General features: G+C 39.8%; 1 protein-coding gene across 1 annotated transcript; it reads right to left on the reverse strand.

The window, feature by feature from the left end:
- Positions 1–6,388: 6,388 nt before the first annotated feature.
- Positions 6,389–11,474, reverse strand: mc1r (melanocortin 1 receptor). The gene has a single exon (XM_069174620.1). The coding sequence runs from the start codon at positions 9,671–9,673 to the stop codon at positions 8,696–8,698; it is 978 nt and encodes a 325-aa protein (XP_069030721.1). The 5' UTR covers positions 9,674–11,474; the 3' UTR covers positions 6,389–8,695.
- Between the last annotated feature and the right edge of the window lie 5,585 nt (positions 11,475–17,059).

The following is a 17,059-nucleotide window of genomic DNA, read 5'->3' on the forward strand; positions in this document are numbered from 1 at the left end:
ATCATTGATATGGTACACCCACATAGAAAAGACAGCTCAAAACAGATTAATCAATGTAAAAATAACTCGATTTGCCATTTCAGGAGGAATCTGCTCTCCTAAAGGTGCAGCCTTTGACACAAGTATTGTAACGACCATGGTTGACGTGTTAGTGTTGACTGTTTGAAATGTCACTGTGGTCATTCTTATTGCCACTGTATTCAGATCAATTGTTCAGAGAGGACAGTCTTTTGATGTAGTTATTGAGATTTACTTCTTGTCATTGAACATGTCCTAACTGTAAAAGCTGCAAAACCTGTCTGTCATTCTTCCCTGCTTGTTGGAGAAGTGTGTTAGTTCTAGAAAGTGCTGATCATTTTTTCAATTCAGATTTATTTTAAGTGTAAAATCATCAATACCAAAAAAACACACAGGAAGGAAATAAAATTGCAAAAAAACACATTATAAACATCAATGTTTTTTGACAAAAGTACTAGCCTATAGCAGCATGACTAAGGTATGGTTCAAGGTCACCCAAGCCAGCCCTTACTATAAGCCTTATCAAAAAGGAATATTTTTTGTCTCTTTTTGATAAAGAAAGAGCAGGTGTCTGCCCCTCAAACCCAAACTGGGAGCTGGTTCCACAGGAGAGGAGCCTGGAAACTGAAGTAATGAAGGCTCTGCCTCCCATTCTACTTTTGGAAACTCTGGGAACAACAAGCAGACTAGTGTTCTGAGAGCAAAGTGCTCTGTCAGGATGATATGGTTCAATAAACTCTCTGAGATAAGATAGAGCCTGGTCATGAAGAGCTTTGTAAATCAGCAGGAGAGTTTTAAATTATATTCTTGATTCATCAGGAAGCCAATAAAGAGAAGCTAAACAGGAGAAATGTGATCTCTCGTTAAATCCTGGCAATACTCTCACTGCAGCATTTTGTATCAACTGCAGGTTTTTCAATGAGCAATTTGGACATCCTGATCATATGGAATTACAGTAATCTAGTCTGGAAGTGACAAATGCATGGATACATTTTTTTGACATCACACTGAGACAAGATGTTCCTGATGTTCCTAGAGATCTGCTTAATTTGTGGGCCAAAGGACAGATCTTCGTCAAAGATGACTCCAAGATTCCTCACAGTGATGCTGGAGGCCAAGACAATGTCATCCAGAGTAACTGAATGGTTGGAGAAAGAATTTCTAAAGTGTTTCGGGCCAAATATAATACTTCAGTTTTGTCCGAGTTCAGAAGTAAAGAATTGCAGGTCATCCAGGCCTTTAAGTCTTTTAGATAATATTGAAGTTTAACTAGCTGATTTGTCTTGTCTGGTTTTCTAGAACGATATAACTGGGTGTCATCTGCATAACAATAGAAGTTTATTCAGTGTTTCCTGATGATATCGCCTAATGAAAGTGTGTATAAAGTGAAAGTATTGGGCCTAACACAGAGCCTTGTGGAACTCCGTAACTAACTCTAGTTTGCCTGGAGGAGGCATTGTTGACATGAACAATTTAAAGGCAATTTGTTTTCTGTTGAAAGATTGCAGCCGCCTTGTCAGAATCTGTTGTTCAGTAGGTATCTGTTTTAAGGGTCATTATATGTTACTTTAGATCCTACATGCCACAATGAAAACTTGCTAAACCATTACGTGCAGAAAAACACAAAAAAGTATTATACATGTGGATATATATAGTCTAAAACAGACCAGAAGTTAGATTTCCTCAACAAAAGTATGCCTTTTTTTTATGAAAGAGATATTGTGTAAACAGCACTATCTTTTCATTCATAAATAGATCTTCTGTTCAGTGCTTTCAGTCATTCAATGCTATGTTTAAAAGACACAGAGACGCATGTGACTTTTGACAACAAAAGCTTCACTATGTATCACTTTTAACATTGTTTATGGCAAAATGTATCCATTACAATAACAACAACAATAATAAAACTTGCCTGGTTAGGAAATCAAAATGAATGCTGCTCTATGCATGCCGTATGTGTGAGTGCTATGTGTCTGTCAGAATGGCCAGTTGGCCCAAATTTAATAATAAAGCTTTGATCAATTTGTATATTTCACTGGCTTACATACATTTACTTTTAGGTGGTGATTCCTTATGCTTCATTCATTCAATCATCACCATTATAAAACTACAGTATGGTTTTCTATACGTCCTTCAAAAGAAAGGCTTCTTTGCCAATGATAAACAAAGTTCAAGACCCTGTTCTGGTACATTCTTTCCAGGTTGTGAAATGTAAGGTGGAGCTTTGCTCTGGAGAGAGATGTGTAAAGAGCATTATCTTCTTATTCATAAAGAGATCTTCTGTTTATTGTTGTTTTGCCATTGGATGCTGTGTTTCAGAGAAGGAGAGAAGCATGTGACATCCGACTTAACCAGGGTTACACTTTATAGAACTTTTAATGTTGTTTACTTAAAAAAAAAAAAAAAAAAAAAAAAAAATACAGTTAATAATAATAATAATTGAGGTCACTAAAACACTTGAGTGTGTCACAGTGATGTTGATCTTTGACCATTAAAATCTAGTAATCTCATGTTTGCCTCTGGTTCAATGTTTGTGCCAAATTTGAAAAATATTCCCTCAAAGCATTGCTGAGATAACACGCTCAAAAGAATGGGATGGATGGATGAGATGGAGGTGAGAACACAGTGACCTTGACCTTTGACTAACGAAATATAATCAATAATTCATCCCTGAGTCCATGTGAATGTTTGTGCCAAATTCAAAGAGGTGTTTGTTTCATTCTTGCAAACTCAATATCTCAGGAAACCTTTGTCGGAATTTCTTCAAATTTGGCACAAACATTCACTTGTACTCAAGAATAAAATGATACAAATTTGGTGGTCAAGGGTCACTGTCACCTCACATTTGTCCCATTTTTGCGAATTAGATGCCATAACTCAGTAATAAAAGTGTAGATTGTGACCACATTTCCCATTTGGTCAGACACTGAATTGATGATATTAATGTTGGGTGGCCATCTTCAAACTGTGGTGACTGAATAGATCTTCTATGCTTTCGGGTTTAACATTTGTGTGAAGCAGTCACGTTTTAGCTTGTAGCTTCTATTCAAATATTCCCAGTTATATGGCAGGCTAGGTTTATTTATCGGAATTTTTGTAATCATTTTTAAAATACATTTTATTTGTGTCCATCCCTCAGGGTCAGCGCCTCTGTGTCTGGTCAAATGATAACTCTAAATTATTATCACTTGAGTGCGTTTGTTGTTTAGATGGCAGCTGTGGAGATTTTTCTTTGCTGTGAACAGAGATGTGTTGTGTGGCTAAATTAAGGAATAAGTCATAATCCTATCCCTAACTGTAAACATGCTGTTCCTTGCAAATCATACAGTCACACTTTTGTCCTCCTTTGGTATAATCAGAAATTATTTTAGTCTAGTGGCATGGCTATAGCATGGTCTATGTTTGCTTCATACTTCAGTGATGATGATTGACAGTCAAGTGTTTGTGAAGAATTTCACTATAACTGTAGTCAATCTAAAATAAACTGAGCATATTTTATCTCAAGCTTGTTTAGGACAGATGGCTGAATAAAAATCCTATCCAGATAACAACAATGGTTTGTTTAATAATTCAACTTTCATTTATTATGACAGAGTCAAGTTTGAATTTGATGGTTACAACACATTTCAAAAAAGTTGGGACAGGATCAACAAGTCAACAAGACTGGAAAAGTTGTGTAACTCTAAAAGAAAAACCTGGTCGAAAATCCATCCATTATCTATACCCGCTTTATCCTGAACCGGGTCATGGGGGGGGCTAGAGCCTATCCCAGCTCACTTTGGGCAAAGGTCTATCACAGGGCCAACACAGAGACAGACAGAAATAAAGACCATTCACACTATTATTCCCACCTAAGGGCAATTTTTTTTTTTTTATAGAATTACAAATTAACCTCACATGCATGTCTTTGGATGGTGGAAGGAAGCCAGAATGCCCGGAGATAACCCCCAACGGCACAGGAAGAACATGCAAACTCCACACAGAAAGGCCCCTGGCCCAGAACCCTCTTCCTGTGAGGCGACAGTGCTAACCACTGCACCACTGGACCGCCCCCTGGTTGAACATCTCACAAATAATTAGGTTCATTGGCAACAAATCAGTAACATCATTAGGTATTAAAAAAAAAGGGGGAGGGGGATCACAGACACTGCGTCCTCTGGGAGAGGGACCACCCAGCTTGCTATCAGCGCACAGTTCAAAAGCCAGCACCTGTGTTCTGTATGAGGGTGCATTAGTGCACATGGCATAGTTAAGTTTGCAAATCTCGGAAGGCTCCATTGATGCTGAACTATAGAGGGAAGGTTCTTTTTTTTTAATTAGGGAGGGCCTTGTTTTTTTCAGCAAGACAATTTCAAATCACATTCTGCACATATTATTTTCAGTTCAATGTGGATGTACAGGATTTGCAAATCATTTGGAACGTGCTCAAATCAGCATAACAGCACAATGTGCTCATCACTAGAAATATCCCTCCGCCTTGTCAATGGGTATATATAATTGGAATTGAATTTCATATAATATGCAACATAATGTTGTTTTTACTTGTTACAGGCCTTATTTGTCTCTCCGAGCACCCGTAACCGTAACAGCACGGATAGTCGTGCACTTAACATCCCAGCGACGGCTAGCTTGACCGCTTGTGTTTTAACACCTGACACGGTGCTAAAATCTTGAAAATACATGACTCCATCGATATCTTTTTTTCAGCGGATATCTTACTTACAACAAGATTGAGCGATATAATCAGTTTTGAATTTCTATGCGATGTAGTTATTCAGTTGTCGTCCAGTTGTTAATCATACCCCATGTATTGCCATGAAAACGGAGATCACACTAACAAAAAGTTTTATATTTTGAGAGCAATTGCCCCACAATATGAACACATTTAGATTACATACTTTATTTAGATAGTAGCCTGTTTTATAATCGTATATATATCGCTTACAGACCTCGGGCAACCACCTCAGTCCTGATCGCGTCACTGTCGTGCCAATAATCACGTTAAAGCACACCCTCAAGTGTAATATTGGTTAATTAACTTTACAATAATATATTGTCATATATTGTACATTGATGCAAGTCAGATCATTAGTCCTCGTCAATGCACACCACCGAGGACGAAATCTGAATTACTTGGAAAAGTGAAAAAAAATATTCTTAAATTTTGAAATGAGATATAAATATATAGATATATTGCTATAACCTATAATAATGTGGTATTGTGCAATGCTGTGCACCAATAAGAGAGTCCATCAACGCAACACATAACTTTGTAATTTCTTAGTCCAAATTAATAGGTCAATTGGTGTAATTGCTTGAACTCAAATTAAAATGGGCCATTTTCTTTGATCAGAATTGAAATGCCAGAGTCTGGGATGGGGACAGAACACAAAAACAGTTCAACAAACATTTCAACACCATGGGGCAACTTCACTGCAGCAACTACCATTTTGAAATTATTTCATCAGGGTGATGTGGCACTATTCATATTCATTTCATTTCATTTCATTGCACTGGTCACTTTTTCCATTCATCCCAAACTGTATTTATTTATTTTTATTTATTTTATTTTATTTGTGTACATAGTCTGTGTGTGTGTGTATTTATTCATTGCTCTTTTCATATTGTGTGCACCATTTTGTTCTTTCTATGCTGCTGTGGCGACCAAATTTCCCCACTGAGGGATCAGTAAAGTCAAAAATCTAAATCTAAATCAATTAATTTGAGACAAAGATCAAAGTGTCACATTATTCTTCATTTGTTATGGTGTCATTCTTCATGCCGGTCATATAATCCTCTGAAACAACAAAATCTATGGCAAAAGTTTCAAATAGGCTACAAGTAATAAAATCATGATAATAAAATAAATGTACCATTACAATCAAAAGTAATTATATCAAAAGAAACAAGCAAAAAAAACAACAACAGTTCTTTCTTAAAATGCTAAAACTATAAGACGACCCCCCCCCCCCCCCCCAGCCCTCCTCTTTTTAGATTTATAATTTCTGCCCTATTTTTTCCGACTGGAAACCCCCTTTGCTTCAATGCTGTTATTTACAGCACAGTATCTGAACTTGATCATGAGTTTAGAAATGGAGCATTAAAAATCCCCGCCTGTGTTGTATTGTATTATCAATGGTCCTACTGTCTGCTGAGAGCAAATGTTGCCTTCAAGAATTTTGAAATGTGAAACCCTAAAACAATATTCACTTTGCAAAGCCATCTCCTAGAAAAATTTCACATATTAGTGTACACATGAATGAACACTTATTAACTATAACACCATGCAAACTAAAATGTGAAACTATAAATATGCCATTGGCTAATAAGTGGAAAAAACATGGAAAATATATTGTGCCACTGCCATTCATTTCCGATAAACATTTGTTTTGGCCCCTTTATTTGGGACATACAGATTACACGTAAACAATTTCAATAATTACATGAAACACACATTCAATATATAGTTTTACAGACTTTCAAGTTGACATGGATACATGCAGCAGTTTATTTAGTTATACCCACAGCAGTAACAATATGCATTCATTCAAGCTTATTGTAGGCCATATATCTATGCGGCACGTCTCCTTACCTTTTATAGAGGTTATTTTTTAAGATGTATATAACATATACCAGTTAACCACTGTACATTCACACTTCTTTGTAACAAACCCCACGCCATGATGAAAAAAATATAGACAACGAATTATGACACTATAATAAATATATGCCTACCATACTACAAAAAAGGAAAGAATAATGTTGGTTGTAATTCAAAATCAATAGAAAAAGTACACTGAAAAATATCAAAGATGAACTTCATTGATAACAGTGGGGATTTATAGCTTATACTCATGCAGCAAATACTCTGGGAAAACATGATTCAAGTACTACAGTGCACGAAGTCTACATTATTTACAGGTTTTAGTGTACACATTTCAGGCTGCATCTAAACAGTAAAATCAGTATTATTTTTCTCTTGACAGACAGCTTGATCATGGGACCTGTGACTCTTTTTCCTTTCATTTGGAAAGAAAGTCTGTGAAAGAAACCCAAAGTTCTTATTTCCCAGCACTGAGTGTGGAAATTAGAAAATGTAATGGCCTAAAATACAGTTATGTGACTGCATTTAATTTTTTTTAAAGGATAACGAAGAGTCTAAAATGTACGCCCCACTTATAGCAAATCCTTGTGATCAGGAAAAGGATATGCTATCAAAGGGTACAAGCAAGATAAAATGATTGAAAAATAAATGATTAAGTAGAAAGCTTAATTTGCATATAGCCAAAGGTTGTCTCTTGAGGATAACTCAAGGCTGTCTTTACAAGGTTCCTTGCATTTCCTGAACTTTTGCATCTCTACGCCAGACATTAACAAAAAAATTGTTTGATGGAAAAGTTTTTTTTTAATTTTTTTTATCTGTTTTAGCAAAACACTAAAACACAGGCCGTCTGACCCAATGTCACACTTGTTTTGTATGTATCACTAAAACCAGTGTCCAAATCGTTTCGAAACCGGCCCTGTTTTGCACATTAAAAAAAAAAAAAAACCACACAAACTTCCACAAAAATAACTTTAATATGACTTCTTTCATAAACGCTCTTCTGCCATGAGCCTCGGGCCCCCTACCAAGCAAGGACGTTCATGTGACTTTTCCCCCCCCCATCATTTTGTTCTTCTTCAGTCTGTCGTACATGTATTTTTGTAGGAGTGATAGACACGCAACCTCACCACGCAGACTGCACGCACTTTTCTAAAAGTTGCCTCATATTTTGTGGGATAGCCTAAGGGAGCTCTCCTCTTCATCTATTGCTCCCTGCAGATTGAACAAATTTGCATTCGCAACCATCTAAATTAAATAAATTGTGTTTTAGCCCCAGTAATTTCAGTATAGGCCTATTTTTCATTGCACTTAATGCTTGTCTTTTTCAGATGATGCGACGCGTCATTATCACTCATTCTTTAAAAAAAAAAAAAAAAAAAAAAATCTTAAAACATGAAGGGCGTTAAAATAACGCTAGGAAAGGTAAAAAGTCTCAGGGCACAGGCGGGAAAATCACGGCAATGGGCCTACTTTTAACGCACCACATTACTCAACGCTTGGCAAACAAGCTCTGACGTTCAAGTTGGTAGAGTTTACTTTAATTAATTCTGACATAGCGTAGATTTTTGTTTAGGGTTTTTCTTCTTCTTTTTTTTCTTTTTTTTCATATCTCAAAAAAATTCAGTAGCTTTCCAAAGGTGAGTTAAGACATGTCACATATTCCGACCACTGAAAGAGGCGCTTTATATACAGAAAATCCAACATGATTTACAGACAAATTCTTGTCAGAGAAAATAATTTTGTCCAGTGTCTTTGTGATTCTTTTAACAATAAAGGTCTTAAATCTACGGTACGGATCCCTCTTATTAAAATAATTATTTACCGGATTAAATGTCCATATGTTGCAGAGTTCAGTACAAAGTGTGGCGTAACGCAACAATAAATAATCCCACGAACAATACTAAGGCCAATGTACAAAAATCTTCTTGGGATGGACAGTCTTAAACTGCTTTGTGCACCGGCATCATCAGCAGTTCAAATAGTCCCGGCTTTCTACAGCTTCTGACATAATGTACATTGAGGGAAAAAACCTAGTTAATTGTTGATAACCTGGATTTTCTTCCTGAATATATGTCACACGCTGAAGCACCAGGAACACAGGACCAGCTCCTGCAGGGTTTTACGCAGCTCCTGGCTCCGGTAGGCATAGATGAGTGGATCGATAAGCGAGTTACAGATAATGAGGATGAGGAAAAGGTTAAAGTTTCGGAAGAAGCAGTTGCAGAAAGGGCTGGTGGGGCAGGCGAGGATGAGGATGAGGTGGAGGAAGAAAGGCCCCCAACATACAATGAAGACGCCGAGCAAGATAGTGAGGGTAATTGCTCCCTTCATACTCGTGGATTGGCGCCTGCTTTTGTGGAAAGCCACGATGCGCCGGGAATGCAAGTGTGCCAGGACAAACATGTGCAGATACAGCACGGCGTTAAACACAAGAGTGGTGCAAAAGAAGGTAACGAGGCACACGATGACAGCGTTGTCGGTGTGATACACGATGAAGAGGATGCTGGAAGTGATGCTGGCCAGCCACACCACCACGATGATGGTGACGGCGCGCTGCGTGGTCATGATGCTGTGATAACGCAGCGCGTAAAAGATGGTTATGTAGCGATCTGCGGCGATGGTGCACAGAAAGGAGAGCGAGGACACCACGGAGCTGCAGATCATCACGTCGATAACGTTGTCCAGGTGGCGCAGCATGCCAGGGTGCACGTCCAGGAGGCCGTGGTCATTGAAGAGCATGAACATGGTCTCCACCACATTGCTGACACTGACGAGCATGTCAGACACGGCCAGGCAGCAGATGAAGTAGTACATGGGCGAGTGCAGGTTGCGGTTCTTGATGATGGCCAGAATCACCAGGATGTTTTCGACTAGGCTGATGAGCCCCAGCGCCAAGAAGAGCTCCTGAGGGATGCGGATCTGAACGCAGCCCACTAAGTTGCGCTCTCCGACGGTGGAGTTCGTTTCGTTTTCGTCCATAAAGTCATTAAGTGGGCCGAGCTCCCCATGGAGAATGGAGGGGTAATGCATGGACCTGTTGGTCATTTCCATACTTGACTTCTGTGGGATAACTGATAGGTTTGCAGGTAGAACTTTACTGCAGCACGGTGTCAAACTCGCTCAGGGAAATTTCATCCGTTACCTCGGTGCTTTGGAGGATGCCTCGGCATCAGCTGTTGCAGTTACACTCTACCTCCCGGACAGCTGGCAAAAGCAAGCGACTCATCCATCCAGCTGTTTGTTAAACCCATTAACGCGTTGACTGTTCAATGGCCACAGTGTCCCTAACAGTTTAATGAACTATTGTTAACCTGCTATTTCCGCCATTAGCTAAATGAATCTCGGTTTTTGAGGGTGAAGTCAAATTAACGAACCGCAGCAGTCCGAAGAGCTCGTGCTGTTGTCCGTCAGTAAAGTGCGACTCCTCACCTAAGTCTTCTTCTTTCTTCTTGATTGATGAAGCTGGACGGAGATCCATAGAAAATTAATTCTCCATCAGAACATTGTGCTTGCTGTTTATGATTGTTATTGGGCACCCGGTCCACCCTTCCGCCAAACTCATTCCATCAGTTCAGAATGTCCTGACAGACGCAGTGCTGGTGCAGAAAGTGGTTCTGGTGACCCATTAGAGAGTGAGCTTCTTGACAAATTCTCAAAGTGATGCTGCATCTGAAAGAGTTTTGGCGACTCCTCCTCTCACACAAACACCAGCTGCGCAGCGGTCCTGTCTCAGCCTGTGGCGCGCATGGCAAGAAGCAGAGGAAACTTAAGGGCGGGGATGGTGTGATTTTCATTTTTCACTTTTTTTTGACAAGTTTGTTCTAATAACTAATACCGTTTCATGGTGATAATAATGTAAAAAATAATAAAGGCAATGATATATTCTTCCTCTCAAAGACCATTTACTCGCAAAGCGAAACAGTTAGCCCACCTCTGCTTATCTGACGCATTGTAAGAGTTGTTCATGCTCTCCTGTTGCTCTCCCTTTTAATCCAAACTATAAAGCATTCCCTAAAAAAAAGTTGGGTTCACATTTTTCAAGTGAAAAACATGTCCAAATGAGCATTGAACATGTTAGTGGTTGTTAAGTAACTGTTAAAAGATCCTTTCCGAAATGAATTTTAATGTAAGTGAAGTGGGACCAAATCAACAGTTTGGTGACAAACGTCAATCTTAGTGATCTTAGAGCAGAACTCCTGTTAACTGGGTTAAACTGTATCAAAGTTGCAGCTGTTGACACTTTAGTCTCTAGATCACACTCAAAAGAATGTCACTTATGATTTGTTATAAACTTGGGTTTGTGACTTGGACAAAAGAACAAAGCTGAACAAAGCATGACAGTCACACATGAAGCTTTCAGTAACTTGTGACACATGCAGTGTCATCGATTTGCAGCCCGGAAAAAATAATATGTGGAATGACCCATTGGCCTGTTTTCCTATAAAAAAAACAAACAAAAAAAACCACTACATTTTTTGTTTGGAGTGGATTAAAGAGCAGACTTGTTTGCATTTTTTTTTTTCATCAGTGTATAACCATAGTCACACTGATATTTGAGTCGCCTATATGGTGTCAAAAGACATCCCCAAACAGTTGGCTCTATAGTCTGCAGACATCACATGAGCAGCCCATTAAGTGATTGGAAAACGTATTTAGATAACTTGCATTGTTTTAACACCATTTGGGTGCTACCTGTCACACGATGAAATGCAGTCACTTTACCGCCTTTAAATTAATGCTTATATGTAAACTTGACCACATTTAGCACCGTTTCACCAAACAGCTAGAAAGTGAAATTCATTGCTTGATGGGATGTATTGTTTAGGTTTGATGCTAAGACTGTATGGCGCACTTTGACTGACAAGTTAATTGATGTAAATAAAAACAATGTGATGATTTGCAAATCATTTAAACCCATACCGAGTTGAAAATAGATCTAAGGCAACATATCAATTCTGAAACTGAGAATATTTATTGTTCTATGACAGGTATTTGGGCATTTTGAATTTGATGGCATCAACCTATTTAAAAAAAAAAAAAAAGTTGGGACAGGGTCAACAAAAGACTGCAAAAGTTGCATAATGCAGAAAAAAAAAAGAAAATGGTGAAACATCTCAAATAATTAGGTTAATTGGCAACAGGTCAGTAACATGATTGGGTATAAAAAGAGCATTTCAGAGTATACCACTGTCAGAGAATCTGGAGAAATCTGCCATTTAAAACAGACCTAATTCTGCAGTGGAAGTCACTGCATGGGCTCAGGAACACTTTTGAAAGCCATTGTCTGTGAACACAGTTTATCCCGGCATCATGCAAAAAAGAAACCATGTATAAACATGATTCAGAAGTGCTGCTGCCTTCTCTGGACCCGAGCTCATTTAAGATGGACTGAAGCAAAGTGGAAAACTGCCTTATTTTGTGATGAATTGATATTTAAAATTATTTCGGACATCAAGAATCCAATCAGCTTGTTATCATCACACAATTCAAAAGCCAGCATCCATGATGGTACAGGGATGCATTAGTGAACATAGCATGGGTAGCTTGAACATCGAGGAAGCCACCATTAATGCTGAATGATGTATACAAGTTTCAGAGAAACACACGCTGCCATCCAGACATCTTTTTCAGGGACGACCCTGCTTATTTGGAGCAAGACAATGCCAAACTGTATTTTGTACATTTTACAACAGCATGGCTCTCTAGTAGAAGAGTGCAGGTAATAAACTGGTCTGCTTACAGTCCAGACCTGTCACCCATTGAAAACACCAGCGCATCATAAAATAAAAAAGATTGCAAAGTAGACCATGAACAGTTGAGCAGTGAAAATCTTACATCAGGCAAAGGGACAACATTTCACTTTCAGAACTCCAGTAACTGGTCTCCTCGGTTCCCAAATGTTTACAGTGTTGTTAAAAGAAGAGGTAATGCAACGCAGTGGTAAACATGCCTCTTTCCCAACTCCTTAGAAATGTATTGCTGGTATCAAAATAAGCATATATTTGCAAAAAAAAAAATTGATTTGCAAATCATCACATTCTGTTTTTTACACAGCGTCCCAACTTTTTTGGTAACAGAGGGGTACAATAATATCAGTTAATGATGTATTTGATATTTATTGATGAAGATTTGCACTTAAAAAGAGATTCATGTTCTTGTCAAGATGACTAATAGTTTCACCTGAAGATTATTTTTAATGGTTCAATGGTAAAAGATTATCATTAGTTGCAGCCCAACATTAATTTTCACTTGTTTAAAGTCACTCTTTGTTCACTGCACTCCTAAAAACTCATCTCTGTTCATCAAAATTACATATTCAGAAGGTTTTTTATCAAGAATAAAAGTCCGCTAATGTCTTAAAGTGGCTTAGATAGAATTCCCCTTTGCCTTGGGTGGTGGTATATTGGATCAGCTGGAGGGACACACGCACTAAACTGTCCGTTGCTGTGATTGGTTATTTCACTGTCAGTCTCCTTTATGGTGTCCCTCCTGCTGGTTCAACCAGCCCTTTACCTTAATTCACTATTTGTGGATCTTTGAAAATATAAATAGTCCCCTCCTCCATCTCCACCCACCCCGACACCGCTGCCCTACAGCTTGAAGATATGCAAAACCCAACCCTGCAAATTGACAGGATCAGTTCCTTACATATGTGATTTAGGAAACCCTGGCTTTTTTTTAAGACTGCTATTGGTGCAACACAGTTCCAAAGCGGAAATGTTTTGTCATGGTGTTGGCTGCTTATTTCTCATGATTTATCTTCCAGCATATAAAAAAACAAACACCACATGGACATGTTAACTAGGTTAAAAGGACGGGGTCACTAAATCATTTCATCAATTTTGGAGCGTTGGATGACGATATTTATGTCACTGATTTAGATTAGCTCCAGGTCTTTTTATTAAATTCCAAGGTTTAGTATCATTTTGATTACCGATATAGTCATGACTAATTGTCTGTGCAGCAGTGGCGATATTAGAGTCACATTAGATAGCCTCTGAGCCCACAGCTCCTTCTGAAGGGCAAACCTGAAAGCCTTTCTATACAACAGAAGGATCACATGAAAAGCTTCTCATAGCCTCACCCATAGCGCCAAGTGAACGAGGAACAATGACCTCATTTGACCACCAAGCTCAGTTGCCCACATCATGTGGCTCCCTGAGCAACAAAGTGTGTATGGCAGCTACAGAAAGTGGTAAGGGAGGGTTTATGTTCTCTATTTGACGGAGAAGACTTTCGGTTGACTTTATAAAATTTTGCCTTATTATTAAAAAACAGCGTTATAATTGTGACTGTAAAGTAAAAACAACCAAAAAGAGATGCATCAAAACAATGGCTTCCTGTCATTTTTTTTGTTTGGCTGGAAGACAAAATAAGGACAGGACGGGACAAAATATTCCTTTTGCCAGATGACGTTATGTAAAGGCTTTTCACACCGTCAGACCTCTGAGCAGTCGACACCACAGATAATCATCTGATGAAACATGATAAGCGTAGGTTAGAGGTGCTAAATATTTTCTTTGCATGACACCAAAAGCACAGTCACAGCCTCAGGGTATGGGTGCAGTGAATGAGATATTATCAAGAGAAGTCATGAGTATCTGAGTGAGAGGGCAAAGTTCAATAATCAGTTAAAGCAGATGCAGGAGATATCTGCCATACTCTTGCACTGAATAGTACTTGATTGAAGCAGACCATTGGAAAAATTCTGACCACATCTCTGTGCTGTTAAGTATAGGGTGGGGTAAGCCACAGATAATCAAATGCTGAAAAGAGGGATTGAGCCTAACAGAGCCGGAAAACAGCAGCCACCGTGCAGAAATGACAAAATTTACCCAAAAATAGAAAACACAGGCTGGAGGCCCAAGAAAATGTGATCAGATTCTCAGACTGCAGTTTTGCAGTGAAATTGTTACGTGACAAAAGTAGAAAAAAAAAATTAACCCAAGTGTTTGCTGTTGAAAAGGACTAAAGAGAAGATGACCAGCATTGTGACAGGCCTTAGTAAAGGCGGATATTGCCAGAAGGCAACAAAGACTATAAATTGAGGACCCCTCCACTGTTTGTAGCCACAACAGGGCAACACAGACAGAAGTTATCAGTTTCAACAGGATCTACACAAGATTTGTACGTGATCCATCAGAAATGACTTAAATCGCAGAAACTTTTTGTAATTACTGTAATTTTCAATTCAATTCAATTCATTGTTTTTAATAAATAACTAATGTTTCATGTGCACATTTAATGTAATGTGTGCGTTTATTCCTTCTTTTGTGGCAACTCCTTACATTTTGGAACTTTTTTTTTTTCCGCATTTTTTCCCCGCATTATCTAGAAGGAAATCACAAATGTCTGAAGAGTGAATCCAATCATTTCTAAAAGAGCTTCACATGATTGAATTTTACACTGATTTTCTTTACTTAACATTTTTTTTTTTTTTTTTTACATCATGGTAAAGTTTGTACAAGATAATTATGGTTACAGTATCCCTGCAAAAATACGTACTCTGAAAAAATGCGCACAATCTCCCCTGGATGTAACTCAATAGCAGGTCATAAATTAACTATAAACTCTTAATGAAATAAAGATGGTTTTTAAAACTGAAATGGAGGGTATGAGTAACTAATATTTCATTTGGGAAAACAGAAGTAACAGATTAAAATTGTATTGCTGGCTCACATTAAACAATTCAATATTTTCATCCATCCATCCATCCATCATCTTCTGCGTATCTGGGGTCGAGTCGCGGTGGCAGCAGGCCAAGCAATCTGACCCAGACTTCCCTCTCCCCCGCAACATCTTCCAGCTCATGCTGAGGGATCCTGAGGCGTTCCCAGGCCAGCCGGGAGATATAATCTTTCCAGAGTGTACTGAGTCTTCACTGGGGTCTCCTGCCAGTTGGGCGTGCCCGGAAAACCTCCAGAGGGAGGTGCCCAGGATGATCCTGATCAGATGTCCGAACCACCTCAGCTGACTCCTTTCAACACGAAGGAGTAGCGCCTCAACTCCAAGTTCCCTCCTGATGTCCGAGCTCCTTACCCTATCTCTAAGGCAGAGCCCGGCCACCCTACAGAGGAAATTCATTTCGGCCGCTTGTAGCCGTGATCTCGTTCTTTCGGTCACAACCTAGAGCTCCTGACCATCGGTGAGGGTCGGAACGTAGATCGCCCAGTAAACAGAGCTTCACCTTTCGGCTCATCTCCCTTTTCACCAACACGGTCCGGTGCAGCGCCTGTTGTACTGCTGCAGCCGCACCAATCCGGCGGTCAACCTCTCGCTCCATCCTCCCCTCACTCGTGAACAAGACCCAGAGATACTTAAACTCCTTTGCTTGAGGCAGGCACTCCGTCCCCACCCGGAGGGAGCAATCCACCGGTTTCCGGCAGAGAACCATGGCCTCAGATTTGGAGGTGCTAACCCTCATCCCCGCCGCTTCACACTCGGCTGCAAACCGCCCCAGTGAGTGCTGGAGGTCGCGGTCCGAAGAGGCCAACAGGACCACATCATCTGCAAACAGCAGAGATGCGATCCGGAGACCCCCGAACCGGACGTTCTCCTCCCGGCGCAGCCGGCCTAGATATCCTGTCCGTGAAGGCCACGAACAGGATCGGTGACAGAGGACAGCCCTGGCGGAGGCCAACGCCCACTGGAAACGAGTCTGACTTATTGCCGAGAATACGAACACAGCTCCTACTGCGGTTGTACAGAGACCGGATGGCCCGTTGCAACAGGTCCGGCACCCCGTACTCCTGCAGCATCCCCCACAAAAACCCTCAGGGGACCCGGTCGAAAGCCTTCTCGGTTTCGTTGATCCGGGCGAGGTGACCTCAGACCGTGGGCTGCTGCTCATCGGGGTTTTGTGAACCGCTCTTTGTCTGGGTTCTCACCTGAGACCAGTTTGCCTTGGGAGACCCTAGCGGGGGCTAATGCCCCAGACAGCATAGCTCCCAGGATCACTGAGCCACTGAAACCCCTCCACCACGTTAAAGTGGCGATTTCACATTCAAATAAAACAGCAATGTGTCCAATGATAAATTTAGGCTTGATTTTCTAAACCTCTCCAAGTAAACATGGGCTTCAATGTGCCGAACTGATTTCCCAAAGATGTTTTTTAAGAGTCAATGAGAATAAAATCTCTATGATTCAGAGACAATGTGTTAAACTGCTGCCATAGAAAATTTTGAATTTGTGATACAGGGCTTCCAATCAGCATTAGAACTTTTAAACTTTATTATAAATCCATAAAGCAGTACTCAGTGTGTTTGATGATTAACTCTTTGAGACCCAGAAACCAGAGGAAGTGGAGTAGTGCCCATTAATGTGTTGGTGCTACTGAGCTGACAAAGACTGGAGAAGCTAATGATACCTTGGTGACATGACAGTTTCAACTATGCATCAGTATTCTGACAGTGGAAGAGAGTTCACCCTGGTCACAGC

Source organism: Embiotoca jacksoni, unplaced genomic scaffold (assembly GCF_022577435.1).
Source record: "Embiotoca jacksoni isolate LCO1_2020_lvr unplaced genomic scaffold, fEmbJac1.0.p SCAF_6, whole genome shotgun sequence".
Taxonomy (NCBI): domain Eukaryota; kingdom Metazoa; phylum Chordata; class Actinopteri; family Embiotocidae; genus Embiotoca; species Embiotoca jacksoni.